This window comes from Moschus berezovskii, chromosome 9, assembly GCF_049115385.1.
Source record: "Moschus berezovskii isolate FMDL1 chromosome 9, NW_MosBer_1.0, whole genome shotgun sequence".
In the NCBI taxonomy this organism is placed as follows: domain Eukaryota; kingdom Metazoa; phylum Chordata; class Mammalia; order Artiodactyla; family Moschidae; genus Moschus; species Moschus berezovskii.
Window position 1 is genome coordinate 106110463 of NC_142468.1, and position 17788 is coordinate 106128250.

Below are 17788 nucleotides of genomic sequence, written 5' to 3' on the forward strand. Positions count from 1 at the left end.
CCTCAGAAAGGGTCTGATTTATGTATTTAGGATTCTACAAAGATTACCTGTGCAACAGATTTTACTCTGACAAATATTGTAGCAATAGACACAAGACCATGAGATCAATTTTCCTGAACAATTCCAGGCTCAAAGAACAATTGAACGTACAATCAGATGCTCAGAAAAGAGTCTAGCATTATGATTATACCTACTTGGAAACAATGAACTCTAACATATGATATATGCATTGAGTGCTGAGTGCTCAGTCATGTCTGACTTAGCAACCCCATGGACTGTAGCCCATGAGACTCCTCTGTCCATGGGATTTCCCAGGCAAGAATACTGGAATGGGTTGCCATTGCCTTCTCCAAGGGATCGTACTAACCTAGGGGTCAAATCCATATCACCTGCATTGTCAGGTAGTTGTTTTTTTTACCAATGAGCCACCAGGGAACCTGTATGCACTGAACTAGCAGTTAATTGTAACATTGTGTTATCAACTTTCAATATACAGTTTTGAAAAATATAGAGTAGAAATAAGAATGTTCCTCTTTCCACCATTCTTAGTGACCTATTTATGAATTTTTTGCTTCTTGCCACTGCAATTCCAGGCTTTGCTATACTGAAGATTCTGATTGCCAGAAGAACAACACTAATGAGAAATACACTATGATTTCCACTGAGCCAAATCTTTGCCAACTGCTTGACCACATTGGGATTTTCATGTTAATAGACAAGCAGCCCAAAAAGGGGGAGTCACTGCATTAACTAGAATAGATGACATAGTTAATACGTGGAGCTAAATAATGTCAGTAAGTTCAGTCTCTCAGTCATGTCTGATTCCTTGTGACCCCTTGGACTGAGGCATTCCAGGTTTCCCTGTCCATCACTAATTGCCAGAGCTTGCTCAAACTCATGTTAATAATGCAGACTGCAAACACATATCACAGTAAGACATAGAAGAAAAACCTATAAGAAGTTAATTAATGATCAGGCTACCACTATAGGAACTGAGCCTTGATCTTCCTTAGAAGCCCTTGATGAACCACATGTCCCAGTACCATGATGTTTTGATTACTATAGCTTTGTAATATAAGAAAGGGGAGGGAAATTTATTGAAAGAAATAATGACAGAAAATGTCCCAAATATGAGAAGGAAAATGAACATCCATTTCCATGATACCTAAAGAACCGAAATAAGTTGAACATCAAGACATCTTCACTAACATATATTATAATCAAATTGTCAAAAGTTAAAGACAGAGGGAATGTTGAGAATGGCAAGAGAAAAGATACTCAAGACATAAAAGGGAATTCTTATAAGTCTATATGCAGATTCCTCTGCAGAAACATTGCAGACCAGGAAATAGTGAGACGATCTATTCAAAATACCTGAGAGAGAAAAGCTTCCAGTCAAGCTGAGGACCTTATCCCTGACCATCTTGCTGAATGTCACTCCACTCCACATTTATGTATTTGCTCAGCCTCAGCATACATGCAAGTCAGTTTTAGAATTAGTAATATATACTCCCTGAGAAACAACTTTACCAAATATAGTACAGTGCTAATGTATAATTATTTTTAACTTAAACTTTCAGGTTAAAATTGGAATGCTCCAGTTATGTAGGGTGGTTCCTTTCCCCCCTTCCTCCTTCAGTGCAGTTATGTCATACATTTCTAATAGAGTTAGAGCTGTTTTTCAGATTCTGAATTCTAGGAGGGATGCCCGTACAACCTGGTTGATGTTCTGCTTGTTTGCTTATTTGTTTATGTTTGCTACTAAAATTAAACACTTATTTACATGTCTATGAGTTTTGAAAAATACATAAGGTCATTTATCCATCAGACTTGTACCATACAGAACAGTCTGAGGGCCACTTTTAATGTAAAACAATCAAGACATAAAGAAAAGAATAGGGAAAAAATTTTAAATGCATTTACATTTCCTTCCATAGACATCAAATGTTTTTATTGTACCATAGCTGCTTCAGATCTTTAAAAGTATATGTAATATCACTGATCCAGTTGAAAAAAGTTTCATCTTACTTCCTGACTATTTCTCTTATCTTCCATTCAAATACTACTCAGAATTTGGTGTTTATCACTTCCTTGGATGTTTTGGAACATTTATTGTCCATAATTATTTAAGCCTGTGAAATCATTTAAATTGTGTCATTTCATTTTTAAACTTTCTTAATGTTCATATATAAAATTCAATTTTAATTGTTGGCAGTATGCCATTGTGTTAAAATATTATATTTTTTTAATTTCCCCATTTATAAATACTTAGATTATCCTCTTATTTAAAAATATTTTAACATACGACATTGTGCATGTATCCTCATGCATGTAAAACTTTTACTAGAGTATACAGAAAGCTGAGTTTGCTGAATGGTACAGAATCCCATCTTCCATTCTTTAAAAATGACCAGTTATAAATTACAGCAGAATCTCTGAAGACAGTCAGGGATGGAACACATATAAAATATCTAAAATATGGTCTAATAGACTACAGGCATATTTGTCCAGGAAACAGAAGATTTGTCATGGAGAAAAAATGAAAGCATCTTCAAATATTTGAAGTACAAATATGTTGAAGGAGGAGATTTCTTCAACTATAGGTGTAGAACCAGTTGAACATGATAACAACAAACTAACTGTCTTGCAAAGTAGTGGGCTCCTTGTGACTGGAGAAAGCCTTCCCAAAAGTTGGTGATCATTTATAAGACTGTATGATGTCTCGAATGATAGTCAGAAAGTTAGGGGTCAAAAAGCTTACTCAGGAGTTTGAGTGATAATCAAACAACATTTTGTTTTCATATGTACCACTTAGTTGGTTGAAGTTTTTTTTCTTTCACTGTTAAAATTATTATGTAAAATATAATTATTCCCACTGCAGGATGACTTCACAGTTTTATAAAGGGTGATATTTCACTTCTCCAATGAGATCAGTTTCCTGGCATCCTGGTAATATAAAATGTCATATCTTAGGATACTGCAATTATATGATTGAAAGAAAGAGGAGCAGAGCCTGCACTACGTTGGCACAGAACCTGAGAGGCTTAGCACATTTCAGTGCAGAGACCAATTTAAAATCATGTCAAGAGTCTATTGAAAATGCATTCAACATGAAAATTCACAGGTTAATGGAAGATTAGAAGAGTCAGAGAAACAAGGACTGGGAGAATTATTAGAACGTGTAAGTATCTCAAGTACATTTTGAACAGGTTTGCTTGGAATAGGGAAATAAATAGTAAGCTGTTTTCTAGATGTAAAATTGACAACTGGAGTTCAGCAAAAGAAAGTCACTGTTGTCTCAAACTGGAAACCCCATCTAAAAGAAGCAAATTTCTGTTCTTTTCTCTCTGCATATAACATAGACACTCCTACTGCACTGGTTTAGGGATAGCCCTGATAGGAACAGGATTAAAATTTGACGAATTGAGGGAAGTGTGTTATAACCATTATCCATGCCTTCTTTGCTCCTTTTACACTTTATAGTCAAAGGCTATTTAGACACTAATAGCCTGGTGGGCTACAGTCCCTGGGGTCAAGAATTGGACACGACTGAGGACTTCACTTAAGTCTGTATTTACTGCCTATCAAAATTTACCCGGAATGAAGACAGGAATTGCTGTCCTTTATTGCATTTTGCTTTCAATCTTATAGGAAAGTAACTTTTATAAGATACATTATGGACAGTAAGAATTATGCCTACTCATGTTCTCAGAGTTCCATTGATTCATTCTAGAAGTATCAAACTTCACCTAAAACCAGGAGGGAAAATTTATTTTATGATGGCTTTGCAGTCTGAAAATATTTTTATGCCTGAGATTTATTGGCAGTGAGAAAATATATAATTCATCAACTAAAATGCTGATGGACTTTCTAAGGAAATTCTAAGAAATTTGAGCGATTTTTCTGAAATTCACATGTTACCATTACACAACTGCCTCTACATTTCTAATTTTAAAGAAATTAAAATATCCTTGGAGATTATTTTGTCTTATTTTCTAAGCTAATAAATGGAAGAAGATTATTTATATATACTAACATGTGCCTATCTAAATTATCAAAAAACAATGAAAAATATTATATTGACCTGGTCTGTTACACTTAATAGTAAAGTCAATATGGAGAGGATATTCTAGTTACTGCTTTTGTTTTGAAAAGTAACTGACAATTCTGTTGGGGAGATGGATATTATATAAAATAAGTTTCAGGAAATTTTTAGAGATAAGACAATCTGTACAGTAGATAATGAGTGATAACACTTCCTTGTGTAACATTATAAAACTCGGGCTTTCTTCTCTCTTCAGCTCCCATGCCTGCCCTTGGCCCTCTACCCAAACCTTCTCTCTGAGTGTCTATTATGTTCAGCATACATATCTCTCATCACTCATTACTATAATCTCCTAATGTCAAATCCCCAATTAGTTTCTAATCATTGCAAAGGCTTTCCTTCTATCTGTATGCTGAAGTCAATGATGTTTCAGAGTGTAAATGGTTAGAGTGAAGTCTTAGAAGACCTGTAGTCTCTATTTTGGCCTTTCTGTAAAGGCTTCTGCAAAATTTTGTTTCACTTGTAGATACTACAAGGCATAGCACAAGGAGGGAGTTGTGCTGCCTTAGACTCTTTATTCAGTCAGAAGAGCAGAGAAGACAATTTTTCTCTACCTTCTTCTTGGATCTTCTTAGGTTCTGTGTCCATTTTATCTATTAACAAATATCTGAATACCTGACCCTGCAGAGTAATTGATGCCTAAATTTCTTTGATGAAATCATCATGATTTTATCTTTTCTTTTTTTTTAACCATATATACTGTTTCCATCAGTGTAACCAGTTAAATTTTTTTTTTTTTTTTTACATTTAAGCAATTTGCTCTCTGGGGATATTTTCTTTTTTCTTTTTTATAATTAAAAAAATTCTTTATTTTAATTGGAGTCTAATTACTTTACAATATTGCATTGGTTTTGCCATACATTGACATGAATCCACCCCAGGTGTACATGTGTTCCCCATCTTGAACCCCTCTCCCTATACCATCCCTCTGGTTCATCCCTGTGTACCAGCCACGAGAATGCCAGAGAATCATAGGCTATTATGGTTAAATAAGTATAGTTCTCATCTGCCTCCTTTTTTCAAAGAGAAACTGAGTACCCGAAGGGTTGTGTGATTTGTCTAAAGTTTGGTAAGATAGTGGAAAAGAAGTAGAAAAGATTTTATCCTAGGCTAATGTTCTGTCTATATCATATGATATCTTTGGATGTCTTTTCTTGATGTGCCTTTCAGGCTATTTTAAAGCCTATAATTTAGAATGGTTTGCTTATTCAAGTCAAGAAAATATTAGTAGATATAAAATACATTTATAGCTACTAGATATAGTTATTAGATAGAAATAACTAATGAAAGTAAGAATCACCTGCTATGTACTTAATTGTGAAAAAAAAGTGTACCGGAGTGACTTTCACTTTCACTTTCCTATATGATGCCTATGTTTGAGAATATTATCACTAATGTTTTCATTTTTGTGTGCTCAGTCATGTCCAAGTCTTTGCAACCCTATCGACTGTAGTCCTCCAGGCTCCTCTGTCCATGGAATTTTCCAGGCAAGAATACTGGAGTGGGTTGCCATTTCCTTTTCAGGGCATCTTCCTAATCCAGGGATCAAACCCATGTCTCCTACATTGGCCGGCAGGTTCTTAACCGCTTGAGTCATCGGAGAAGCTCCACTAATATGGTTAAATCTATTATATTGTTACAGGATAAAATGTCTGATTCAATTATATGAAGATCATACATATCTCTGAGGAGGGAAAAATTAATATGTACTTTAAGGGGAGTAGGAAAAGAAGGAAGAATTTTAAAATTTTTCTAAGCATTATTTTGAGAAAATGATTAAATTTCCAGACAATTCAGGAACTATACAGATCTAAATTTCATGGAAATAACTATACTTGATTGTGTTTCCAAAAAATAAAATTTGGAGTGCATTTGATTAATATTTCTGACTGAAATGCTTTCTGATCATAAAAAGAAGGCTTACATGAAAAATTATATCTGGAATGTTTTGAGTTCCTCCTGGATATCAATATTTTAACTGTTTGATTAATTCCATTCATATCTCTGGAGGCTATGTTGGAAGGTCACATTTCCCAAGGATATGTGGCTGGAATGTAGGTCAGGATTCAATCTTCTTTATGTGACCTTTAGTGAATTTTTATTGATTTTTATTTCTAGAAGTCTCTACAAATTGCTGTGATGGCCAACATATTTCCTTATCTACTGCTATCATAAAGAAAAGCAATGTAGCAACAACTAGGCTAAATTCTGCACAACATTTGAAAATTTATTTTCATCACTTCTTTGCTTCTTTTTACTACCTCTTTTACCACTCTCAGATTCCTGAGAGCTCCAAGTGCTCCCCCAGCTACGAAGGGCTTCCATCAGGATACAGCATCCAGCCCTGTCCCACATCCTTGGAGACAAGTCCACCCCAGGTACAGGCACTGTGCCTCCTAACTTTTAGAAGTAAAGCTGTTTTATGGCTCATCATCTGAGGGCCATGTCAGTTTTTCTTGGTAAATTGTGCCTGACAACTAAATCCTTTCCAAGACTTAATGACCATAGATAAAGATGTGTGCACACTCTTCATTTTATCTTAGATAAGAGGCAGCATTTTATTTGTGTCTTTCTGAGGACCATACAACAGTGAGGGAACAGGAAAGGAGAAGAGCATGGAAAAAGTAGACAGTCAAGAAAGTTTCTGATATTCTTTCTAACTCTAACTTTAAGCTGGTAGAGTTTATTGGCATCTGTAAATTATACTCATGCCTACTTTATCTTACCTATCAGGCAGAATATTTCAACAATAAAAAGTATTGGAGAGAGGCTTTATTTCATAATATTTAGGAAATGGAGGAATCTGCAAGCCACCTAGCAAAAACTCCTATGATTTCACGAATTCACTCTAAAGTATTAAAAAAAAAAAATTTACATGAGCCCATCCAGTAGAGTAAACTTGTTCTTTGAAAAGTTAGATAACACCATCCTTGAACAGGCATTATTGTAAGAAAGAAAATACTCTGATATGAAATAAGACATTATTAAGAATGCTCACATATACATGGTTTCTACACTTGATTAAACATTTATCATTCATGAATTTTTTCTTTTACCAAACATTTCCAGTGTCTCTTTCAGGATAACATTATTCTCAATGTTTTATTTCTGAGAATAATGAGCCCTGAACAATTAAATGACTTGCTCAATGCCATACAGCTGCCTGAAGATACAGTTGTGATCTTAACCTAGAATATTTTCCCAATAGGTTTATGCTTCCATTATAGTATAGTACTTTATTGGGTATAAAAGTAGTATCTTTTTATTAAGTGATAAAGCTATTCTTATTTCATTTAATAAAGAATGTACTGGAGATTCATAGAAAAAGAAGGTCCATCACCTTCTTTAAAAGGAGTAAGGATTATAATATTAGTAAAGAATTTTCAGGAGGGAAAGTTTTAAATCTAACTGCTCTATCACCATCCTACCTAGCTCAGTGTTCTGGGAAAAATGGACAGTTAAATTATTATAAAATAAGTTTACTAAAAATAAGAATGGATTTATATTGCAAAAAACTTAGAACTTTGTTTGCCCCAAATCTTCATCCTGCATTCTTAAGAATGGAGGTATTGATTTAAGAGCTTTTCTGAGGTCAATGAGCTACTCTGTAACAGAAGAGGAAATAGATATAATCTATATGTTTATCCTTCACAGTTTTTTCCCCCCGTTGGAGCAAAGATGAGAAAGCTAAACTTTCTTCCTCTTATGTCCATAGCCCCCTACCATAAGAGAAAAAACTGAAAAGATGAAAATATTCATTTATTATGCAAATCTCAATGATTTATGACATAAAATATACAATCATCGTCCACTAATGCTGAGTTGTGAAAGATTGTTTCTGAAGAAGCCAATGCCCCAAACTATCTTACTAGGAATGAGAAAAGAATTTTAACTGTTACAGCAGGAGGAGGTTTTTAGAACCCACAAGGGAAAGAAAAAGAAAGTCCCCTTTTTTCTGGACATCCTAAGAAGCCATTCAACTGAGTCAAAATCAGACCATTACTAGTAATCCAAAAGCCCCTCTAATGTTTCCTTCTGTCCCTTTAATCCCATCAAGGAAAACTGCTATCCTAGCTTCAAATACTATAGACTTGTTCATCTGTCTTTCAACTTCATTTAAATAGAGAAATAGAGCATTTACTCTTTTGTGTTTAATGTCTTTTGCACATTAATTTTGTGAAAATGTATTTCCTTCTTGTAGCAGTTCACACATTTGTCTCTTTTTAAGAGTTCTTATTTTATTTAGTGAAGAAAAAATGACATTTTGTCTCTGTAGATAATAATAGTGGATTTCTGAGATATATAAACAGCTTTTCAGATATTTATTTATAACACTCACTTGTAAATCTCATTTGCAAATTAGCTTACTTAACTTACTAAACTTAGTGAAAGTCACTCAGTCGTGTCCGACTCTTTGTGACCCCAGGGACTATACAGTCCGTGGAATTCTCCAGGCTAGGATACTGGAGTGGGTAGCCCTTCCCTTCTCCAGGGGATCTTCCCAATCCAGGAATCGAACCCACGTCTCCTGGATTGTGGGCAGCTTTTTTACCAGCTGAGCCACAATTAAGCAATTAATAAATCAGTTGGTTGAAATTCTCTCCACCAACCTCCCAACCACCACCCTCCTCTTCTAGAAAACTTTTGGTTCAATATCCCATCCTGACTCTGTTCTCCTTTTGATTACTAGATCACTGTCTCTATTTAGACATGTGTGAGGTCTATGGACATGAGTTTGGGTGAACTCTGGGAGTTGGTGATGGACAGGGAGGCCTGGCATGCTGTGATTCATGGGGTTGCAGAGAGTCGGACACGACTGAGCGACTGAACTGAACTGAACTGAACTGAGGTCTTACAAGTACATTTGAGTAGAAACTAGTCTCTCTAACTGAACTGGAAAATTAAATCATAGTTAGTTCATTCACTGATTTCTATTTCTCTCCTATTCAAGTGACTGAAGAGAAGTCCTTTGCAAAGTCAATGAATGAGACGAATCATTCTCGGGTGACTGAGTTTGTGTTGCTGGGTTTATCTAGTTCCCAGGAGCTCCAGCCTTTCTTGTTTCTAATATTTTCACTGCTCTACCTAGCAATACTACTGGGAAACTTTCTCATCATCCTCACTGTGACCTCAGATTCCCGCCTTCATACCCCCATGTACTTTCTGCTTGCAAACCTCTCTTTTATAGATATATGTGTTGCCTCCTTTGCTACCCCCAAAATGATTGCAGACTTTCTGGTTGAGCACAAGACTATTTCTTTCGAAGCCTGCTTGGCCCAGATTTTCTTTGTTCATCTATTTGCTGGTGGTGAAATGGTGCTCCTTGTGTCCATGGCTTATGACCGTTACGTTGCCATATGCAAACCTCTCCACTACACGACAATCATGAGCTGGCGTGTGTGTATTACTCTGGTCCTCATTCCATGGTGTGTGGGTTTCATCCATACTACTAGCCAGCTGGCATTTACTGTTAACTTGCCTTTTTGTGGGCCTAATCAAGTGGATAGCTTTTTCTGTGACCTCCCTTTAGTGACCAAACTGGCCTGCACAGACACTTATGTTATCAGTTTACTAATAGTTGCAGACAGTGGCCTTCTGTCTTTGAGTTCCTTCCTCCTATTGGTTCTTTCTTACACTGTGATACTCATCCCAGTTAGGAGCCACTCCTCTGCTCGCACGGCCAAGGCCTGCTCCACACTGACTGCTCATATCACTGCGGTCACACTCTTCTTTGGACCATGCATCTTCATCTATGTGTGGCCCTTCAGCAGTTATTCAGTTGACAAAGTCCTTGCGGTGTTCTACACCATCTTTACTCCCATTTTAAACCCTGTTATCTCTACTCTAAGCAATAAAGAAATGAATGCAGTTATGTCAAAACTGAAGAGTCGCTATCTGAAGTCTGGCCAGGTTTCTGCAGTCATAAGAAATGTTCTTTTCCTAGAAACAAAGTAAATTTATAGAACTGTTATGACCACTGTAGCCTGTGGCTAGACATTTACAAATTGAATATCTGTGATATCAAAACAAATCATTTTGACCAATGAGGAGGACTGATTAACTTGAATTAAAGAGTAATAATGATTCAAAAGACATTGAATGAATTTTACTTATTTTTATACTTTCTTCCTCCAAATTTGTGCTTTTATTCCTTTTTTTCTATTTCCTACTTTTTATTTAACTTCTTTAAGATACAGCCTTATTTTGGCATTATTTTGAGAGAGGGATAACTTAGGTATGGCATTGGGTTTTTTTTCTTTTTGCAGCTTGAGTCAGTTGTAAAATAACTTAATGTAGCTTTTTGCAATGTGTATTCTATAGTATTTCTTTCATTTGGTGAAATTTTAACTGTTAATGTTTATGGCATTGTGCTTTGTACCATTTATTAAATAAAAATTAAAAAAAAGATACAGCTTTTGAAAACATTAAGAATGGAATTTATATTTGAGTGGTAATTAAACTGTATATTTTCCCTCTCAAAATAGTACTGCTCAGATGCCAGTTTTGGAGTAATAATAGGTACATAACACTTTATCATAGAGATAATAAATCTATTTGCATATATAATATATGATATACCTAAGTAATAATGCATTTCTCACTGTACTATGTAACTGACAGCTTGAAGACAATTCTTATTGTCTAGTAAGGTGTAAAGTGGCCTGGTTGTACAACAGAAAGCGTTTATATTCAACACTTTCACAAATCCTTGTTCAATGTTGTAGCTTAATATGCACTATTTATGGAAAACAATTCAGAGGATAAATGTGCCAGTGTGTTCTGTGTTTGGTTATCTTAATTTCTGCTTAATACTGATAAAATAATCTGGAGAATTTCAGTGATGAATTACGGTTCTCTACCTCTTGTCTTCACAATGATGAGAGACTGACTCTAAGATAAAACGCACTCTCTCCCCCAGGTCTTCATGATTCCTGTACTTTCAGATAGGAGTTAAAGCCACTCAGTCGTGTCCAACTCGTTGCAACTGCATGGACTATGCAGTCCATGGAATTCTCTAGGCCAGAACACTGGAGTGGGTAGCCTTTCTATTGCACAGGGAATCTTTCCAACCCAGGGATCAAACCCAGGTTTCCCACATTACAGACAGATTCTTTATCAGCTGAGCCACAATGGAAGCCCAAGAATACTGGAATAGGTAGCCCTTCCCTCTCCAATGGATCTTCCTGACCCAGGAATTGAACCAGGGTGTCCTGCATTGCAGGTGGATTCTTTACCAACTGAGCTATCAGGGAAGCCCTTCAGATAGGTAGGGTAGTTTTCAAATAGATACTTGGTAGAAACTATCATGGAGAAGGCAATGGCAAGCCACTCCAGTACTCTTGCCTAGGAAAATCCCATGGATGGAGGAGCCTGGTGGGCTGCAGTCCGTGGGGTTGCTATGGGTCGGACACGACTGAGCGACTTCACTTTCACTTTTCACTTTCACACATTGGAGAAGGAAATGGCAACCCACTCCGGTGTTCTTGCCTGGAGAATCCCGGGGACGGGGGAAGCCTGGTGGGCTTCCGTCTATGGGGTCGCACAGAGTCGGACACGACTGAAGTGACTTAGCAGCAGCAGCAGAAACTATCATATTTCTATGTGGACATTTTCTTCAGTTAACATCTTATTTTTATATTGCCTAATGTATGTCCAGAAAATGACAGAATCCTATTTTAAGGCCTTAGGAATAGTCATGAATTTATCCCTCCCCAATTACTTACAAAATCAATATTTTTTTAGGATTTCCTACTATATGCTATTTTGGGTTTTTTTCTCTTGTATTGTACTTTTATGTAAAAAACAAATGACATATCATTCCAAAACAGTACTAATTGCAACTGAACTGACACTGTATAACCAGAAACGTGGTAAGAATTTTATGTCTTTTAAGCTTTAAAATACCTCTATAAGATATTCTTAAAGATAGAATAAAATAGCTTAAAATCAAGAATACTTTATCCCACAAGATTATCATTTAGATTTGAAAAAGAGATAAAGAGGTGTACCAATAAGCAAAAGCTAAGAGTTCATAACACTAACCTTGCTGACTCATTGGAAAAGATCTTGATGCTGGGAAAGATTTAGGGCAAGAGGAGAAGCGGGTGACAGAGGATGAGATGGTTGGATGGCATCACTGACTTAATGGACATGAGTTTGAGCAAACTCAGGGAAATAGTGAAGGACAGGGAAGCCTGGCATGCGGCCATTCATGGGGTCACAAAAAGTTGGACATGACATAGCAACTGAACAGTAACAAAGCAAAAAAATAAATATCCAGGAATAGACATAAGAATATTATGAAAGGAAAACTCTCATTGATAATAACAAAAATATAGTTAAGGAAGTAGATCAATCACTTTTAAAGCTATTAGGAAGGTTAAAAGACAAAAGTAGTAAAAGTATCTGTAATTATAATAAGTAATTAAGGGATTCAGACATAATACAAAAAGATGAAAAATATGATGTCAAAAACAAAACATAAATGTGAGGGAGTAAAAAGCAAGGTGCTTCGAATGCATTCAAACTTAAGAAATCATCAACTCAAAATATACCTGTATAGAAAATACTGTTATATATGAACCTCATGGTAATCACAAACCAAAAAAAATAATAGATACATACACAAAAAAAGGAAAAGGAATTCAAACAAAACATGAAGACCATCATCCTATCACAAAAGAGTAGAAGAAGAAAGGAACCAAAAGCCACTATAAAAACAATCCCCAAACAATTAACAAATGACAATAAATACATACCTATTAATAGTTACTTTAAATGTAAATGGACTAAACGCTTCAATTAAAAGACACAGAACGGCTAAATGGATAAAGAAAAATAAGACTCATCTATATGCTGCCTAAGAAGACACAGTTCAGATCTACACACACACACACAAAGTAAGGGGTTAAAAAAAGTATTCCATGCAAATGGAAACAAAACAAAAACTGGAATAGCAAAAGTTATATCAGACAAAATTAGACCTTAAAACAAAGGCTATAACAAGAGACAGAAAAAGGACATTGCATAATGACAAAGGGAAAAATCAAAGAATTAACAATTGTAAATATAGGCATCTCGCATCACCCACTCGATGGACATGAGTTTGAGTGAACCCCCGGAGTTGGTGTTGGACAGGGAGGCCTGGTGTGCTGTGATTCATGGGGTCGCAAAGAGTCGGACACAACTGAGCGACTGAACTGAACTGAACTGAACCTGCCTGCCAATGCGTTTGATCCCTGGGTCAGGAAGATCCCCTGGACGAGGGCATGGCAACCCACTCCTTTTTTCTTGCCTGGAGAATTTCCACGGACAGAGAAGACTTGTGGGCTGTAGTTCATAGGGTTACAAAGAGTTGGGCATGACTGGAGGGACTTGGCATGCCCACATGCAAGTACACAGAGCAAATATAAACAAACAAAAAGAAAGAAAAATAAAATCCTCAGTAATAGTAGGGGATCTTAACACCACAGTTTTATCAATGAAGAGATCATTCTGACAGAAAACTAATAGGGAAACACTTGTTTTAAATGACATATTAGACAATTAGATTTAATAGATATACATAGAAAAGTCCATCCAAAAGCAACAGAACATACATTCCTTTCAAGTGCACTTGGAATAGTCTCTAGGATAGATCACCTTTTTGGGCCACAAAACAAGTCTCTACAAATTCAAAAATATTGAATTCATATCAACTATGTTTTCTGACCATGACCCATGAGATTACAACGAAAAAAAAAAAAAGCTTCAAAAACCACACACATGGAATTTTCAAGGGGGTCATTGAAGAAATAGAAGAGTACACTAAAAAAAACTTGGAGGAAAATGAAAATGAAAACATAGCAATCAAAATCTATGGAACCTGTGATGACGTAGAGGGGTGGGAGAGAGATTCAAGAGAGAGAGGATTTATGTATACTTATTGCTGATTCACTTTTTTGTATTGCAGAAAGCAATACAACATTGTAAAGCAATTATACATCAATAATAAAATAAGTAAATAAGTTTGATCTGTTCTGTTCAGTCACTCAGTCGTGTCCGACTCTTTGCGACCCTGTGGACTGTAGCCTACCAGGCTTCTCCGTCCATGGGATTCTCCAGGCAAGAATACTGGAGTGGGTTACCGTTTCCTTCTCCAGGGGATCGTCCCGACCCAGGGATCGAACCTGGGTCTCCCGCATTGGAGGCAGACGCTTTAACCTCTGAGCCACCAGGGAAGCCCAAACAAAGTTAAAAATACATTTATGGGATGTAGGATGAATGATTCTAAAGAGAAATGTTTACAGTGGTATAAGAATACCTAAGAAAACAAGAAAAATCTCAATCAATCCTTACAAGTAAAGTAACTGAAAAACAAAAACAAACAAAATGCAAAGTTAGTTGAAGGAAGAAGATAATAAATGTCAGAATGGGGGAAAAATGAAATAACTACTGAAAAAAAATAGATCAATAAAGGTAAAATCTGGTTGCTTGAAAAGAAAAACCAAAATTGATAAACAATTAGCCAGACTCATCAAGAAACAAAGAGCAGTCATAAATAAATAAAATCATAAATGAAAGCTAACAAATACCATTAAAAATACAAAGGATCATACAAGAGTATTATGAATGATTATATGTTAATAAACTGGACGACCTAGAAGAAATGGATAAATGCCTGTAAATGCATAATCTCCCAAGACTAAATCAGGAATAAATACAAACTATGAACAAATTGATTACCAGTAATAGAACTGAATCAGTTATTAAAAATATCTCAGCAAATTTTAGGGCTGGAGGGCTTCACAGGTGAATTCTACCCAAAGTTTAAGGAAGAGTTAGCACCTATAATTCTCACAATATTTCAAAAATTGAAGAGAAAGAAACACTTCTTAACCCCTTATAGAAGGCTAGCATCAACCTCAGACACCAAAAAAAGACAAACACTACAAAAAATTATAACCAATATCACTAATGCACACAAATGCAAAATTTCTCAGCAAATATTAGCAAACTGAGTTTAAGAACACATTGAAAGCATCATACATCATGATGAAGTGAGATTTTCCCCAGAAACACAAGGATGGTTTGCTATCCACAAATCAATGATTTACTACATTAGTAAATTGAAGAATATAAACCATACGATCATCTCAATACACACAGAAAAAACTTTTGACAAAATTTAACATCCATTTATGGAAAAAACTCTGCAAAATGGATATAGGAGAAACAAACCTTAACATAATAAAGGCCATATATGTCGAGGCCACAGCTCACATTATATTCAATTGTGGAAAGCTGAAATCATGTCCTCCAAGATCAGGAACAAAATAAGAATGCCACTCCTGTCACTTGTATTCAGCATAGTATTGGAAGTCCTAATGACAACAATCGGACAAGGAAAGAAATGAAAGGAATTCAAATAGGAAAGGAAGAATTAAAACTGCCACTGTTTGCAGATGATATAATACTATCTACAGAAAATCCCAGATGATATAATACTATCTACAGAAAATCCTTAAGTCTCCACCAAAAAACTCTGGAACTAATAAATAAATTCAGTAAAGTTTCAAGACACACAGTACTATATAGAAACATATTGTGTTTCATAAAATAATAACATATCATTGGAAAGAGAAATTAAGAAAATAGTCATTTAAAATTGCACAAAAGAGAATAAGATACATAGAAATACATGTGTTTAAAAAAAATGTGTATTCTGGAAACTATAAACCATTGATGAAAAAAACTGAAGACTATTATACAAAAACAAATGAAAAGATATATCATGCTTATGGACCAGAAGAATTAATATTGTTAAAATGATCATACTACCCAGGGAAATGTAAATGATGAGTCACTATGGAGTATTCCTGAAACAAATATACTGTATGCAAACCATATACAAATTTTTAAAAATTTAGAAAAAGGAAAATGTAGATAAATTGAAATTCATCAAAATTAAAACTTCAGAGGACATTTTAAGAAAGTAATGAAACAGTTTATAGATCAAAGAAAATATTTGCAAATCATATCTATGACAAAGGTCTTATATCTAAAATATTATCAACTTATATCACAACAATAAAAAGACAAATAATATAATTTTTAAATGATCAAAGTATTTGAGTATATGTTTTTCCAACCAAGATATACAAAGGGTCAATAAGCACATGAAAAGATGATCAACACCATTAGCAATTAGGGAAAATGCTAATAAAAACCACAATAAGATACCAATTCATACCTACCAACATGGCTAAAGTAAACAGGAAAAAAATAACAAGTGCTGGTGAGGATATGCAGAGATTTGAAATCCAAAGTACATACATTGCTGGTGTGATAGAAAAACTATGCAGTCTTTTGGGAAAACAGTCTGACAATTCTTGAAAATATTAAGTATAGAGCTAACCAATAACCCAGCAATTCCTCTCTCAGGGATATATGTTAGGGAAGTGAAAACATGTTCTTATGAAAACTTACTAATAACTATTCACAGCAGCGTTATTCACAATAGCCACAAAATGGAAACAACTCAAATATTCACTAACTATTGAATGGATAAACAAAAGTGGTATGCCTATACAATGGGATGTTATACAGCTATAAAAAGGAATCAAGTAATGACACATGCTACAACATATGTAAACATTGTGATAAAGGAAAAAAAAAACAGTCACCAAAGGCAAGTTATCATATGATTCCATTAATACTGCATCCAGAATAGACAAATACTCAGAAATGGAAAGTGGATGTCAGGATTAGAGAGAAGGGAGAGTGGGGAGTGACTGTTACTGGGAAGAAGGTTTCTTTATGGGATGAAAATATTCTGCTTGGGAGTAGGACACACTAGTGTCCTTGGGACAGTTAACGGAACAAATCTAACACATTCTGTCATCACAGTACCTGGGAGTCACTAGCCATTTCATTTGAACCTATAGCAGACAAAAATGGCATGTTAGAAAAAGGCAATGCATGGTTTAGCCTAAATAGAACACTATCAAAAACAATTCTTAAAATTAAGTGTATATAAAGTGGATAAAAATCAATGGCAAACATCTAGATCTAAAGAAAATTATCACTAAGTCTCATTGAGAAACTGGGAATAATTATAATAAATCAATTTTCATTAGAAAGTGAATACAGCTTGTCATATTTTAATAGACACAATAACATTTAATGTTGTTTTGTAAAATTAGCATGTATAATAACTATTGACTCTCTTGAAAAAATTTTGTAATAAATTTTAGTATAAGATAGATTGTATGCATATGTGTGTGATATTGGTAGCAAAATATTAACTAGCATTCAATCAGAATGCTAACAAGTTGACTATTAGCTTATTTGTCTGATTACTTTTGCCTGAAAATTTTACTATTAATGCAAATTTTTCTCCAATAAAAGAACAAATAAGCATAGCTTTATTAACATTTTATTACATTGAATTAGTTCTTCCTCCTCCTGAAAGTTATTTTTCTCCTTCAGCTAATACAGTTGAATATTAATACTTTAATTATTTGTTTTCCATATATTATTTCAGCTGTCAATGCAAGTTCTTCAAAGATTTCTTTTAGGCCTTTGATTAAATCTTACAGTCCTAAGTAGTTTTATTAGATCTGTCTTCATCTCTTTCTTCCAGAGATATACTGTAGATTCAGTGGCTGAGTAATGGAGTTAACATGGAATAGAACAGACTCA

General features: G+C 35.0%; 1 protein-coding gene across 1 annotated transcript; it reads left to right on the forward strand.

Annotated features, from left to right (window-relative positions):
* The first annotated feature begins 8993 nt into the window (after positions 1–8993).
* Positions 8994–10060, forward strand: LOC148776970 (olfactory receptor 4K15-like). Its single transcript, XM_088840439.1, has one exon. It carries the CDS (start codon positions 9086–9088, stop codon positions 10058–10060), a length of 975 nt encoding a protein of 324 aa, XP_088696565.1. The 5' UTR covers positions 8994–9085.
* Positions 10061–17788: the final 7728 nt, after the last annotated feature.

Coding starts and splice junctions, on each gene's coding strand:
- LOC148776970 (XM_088840439.1), top strand. CDS start 9,086: ATGAATGAGACGAATCATTCTCGGGTGACTGAGTTTGTGTTGCTGGGT.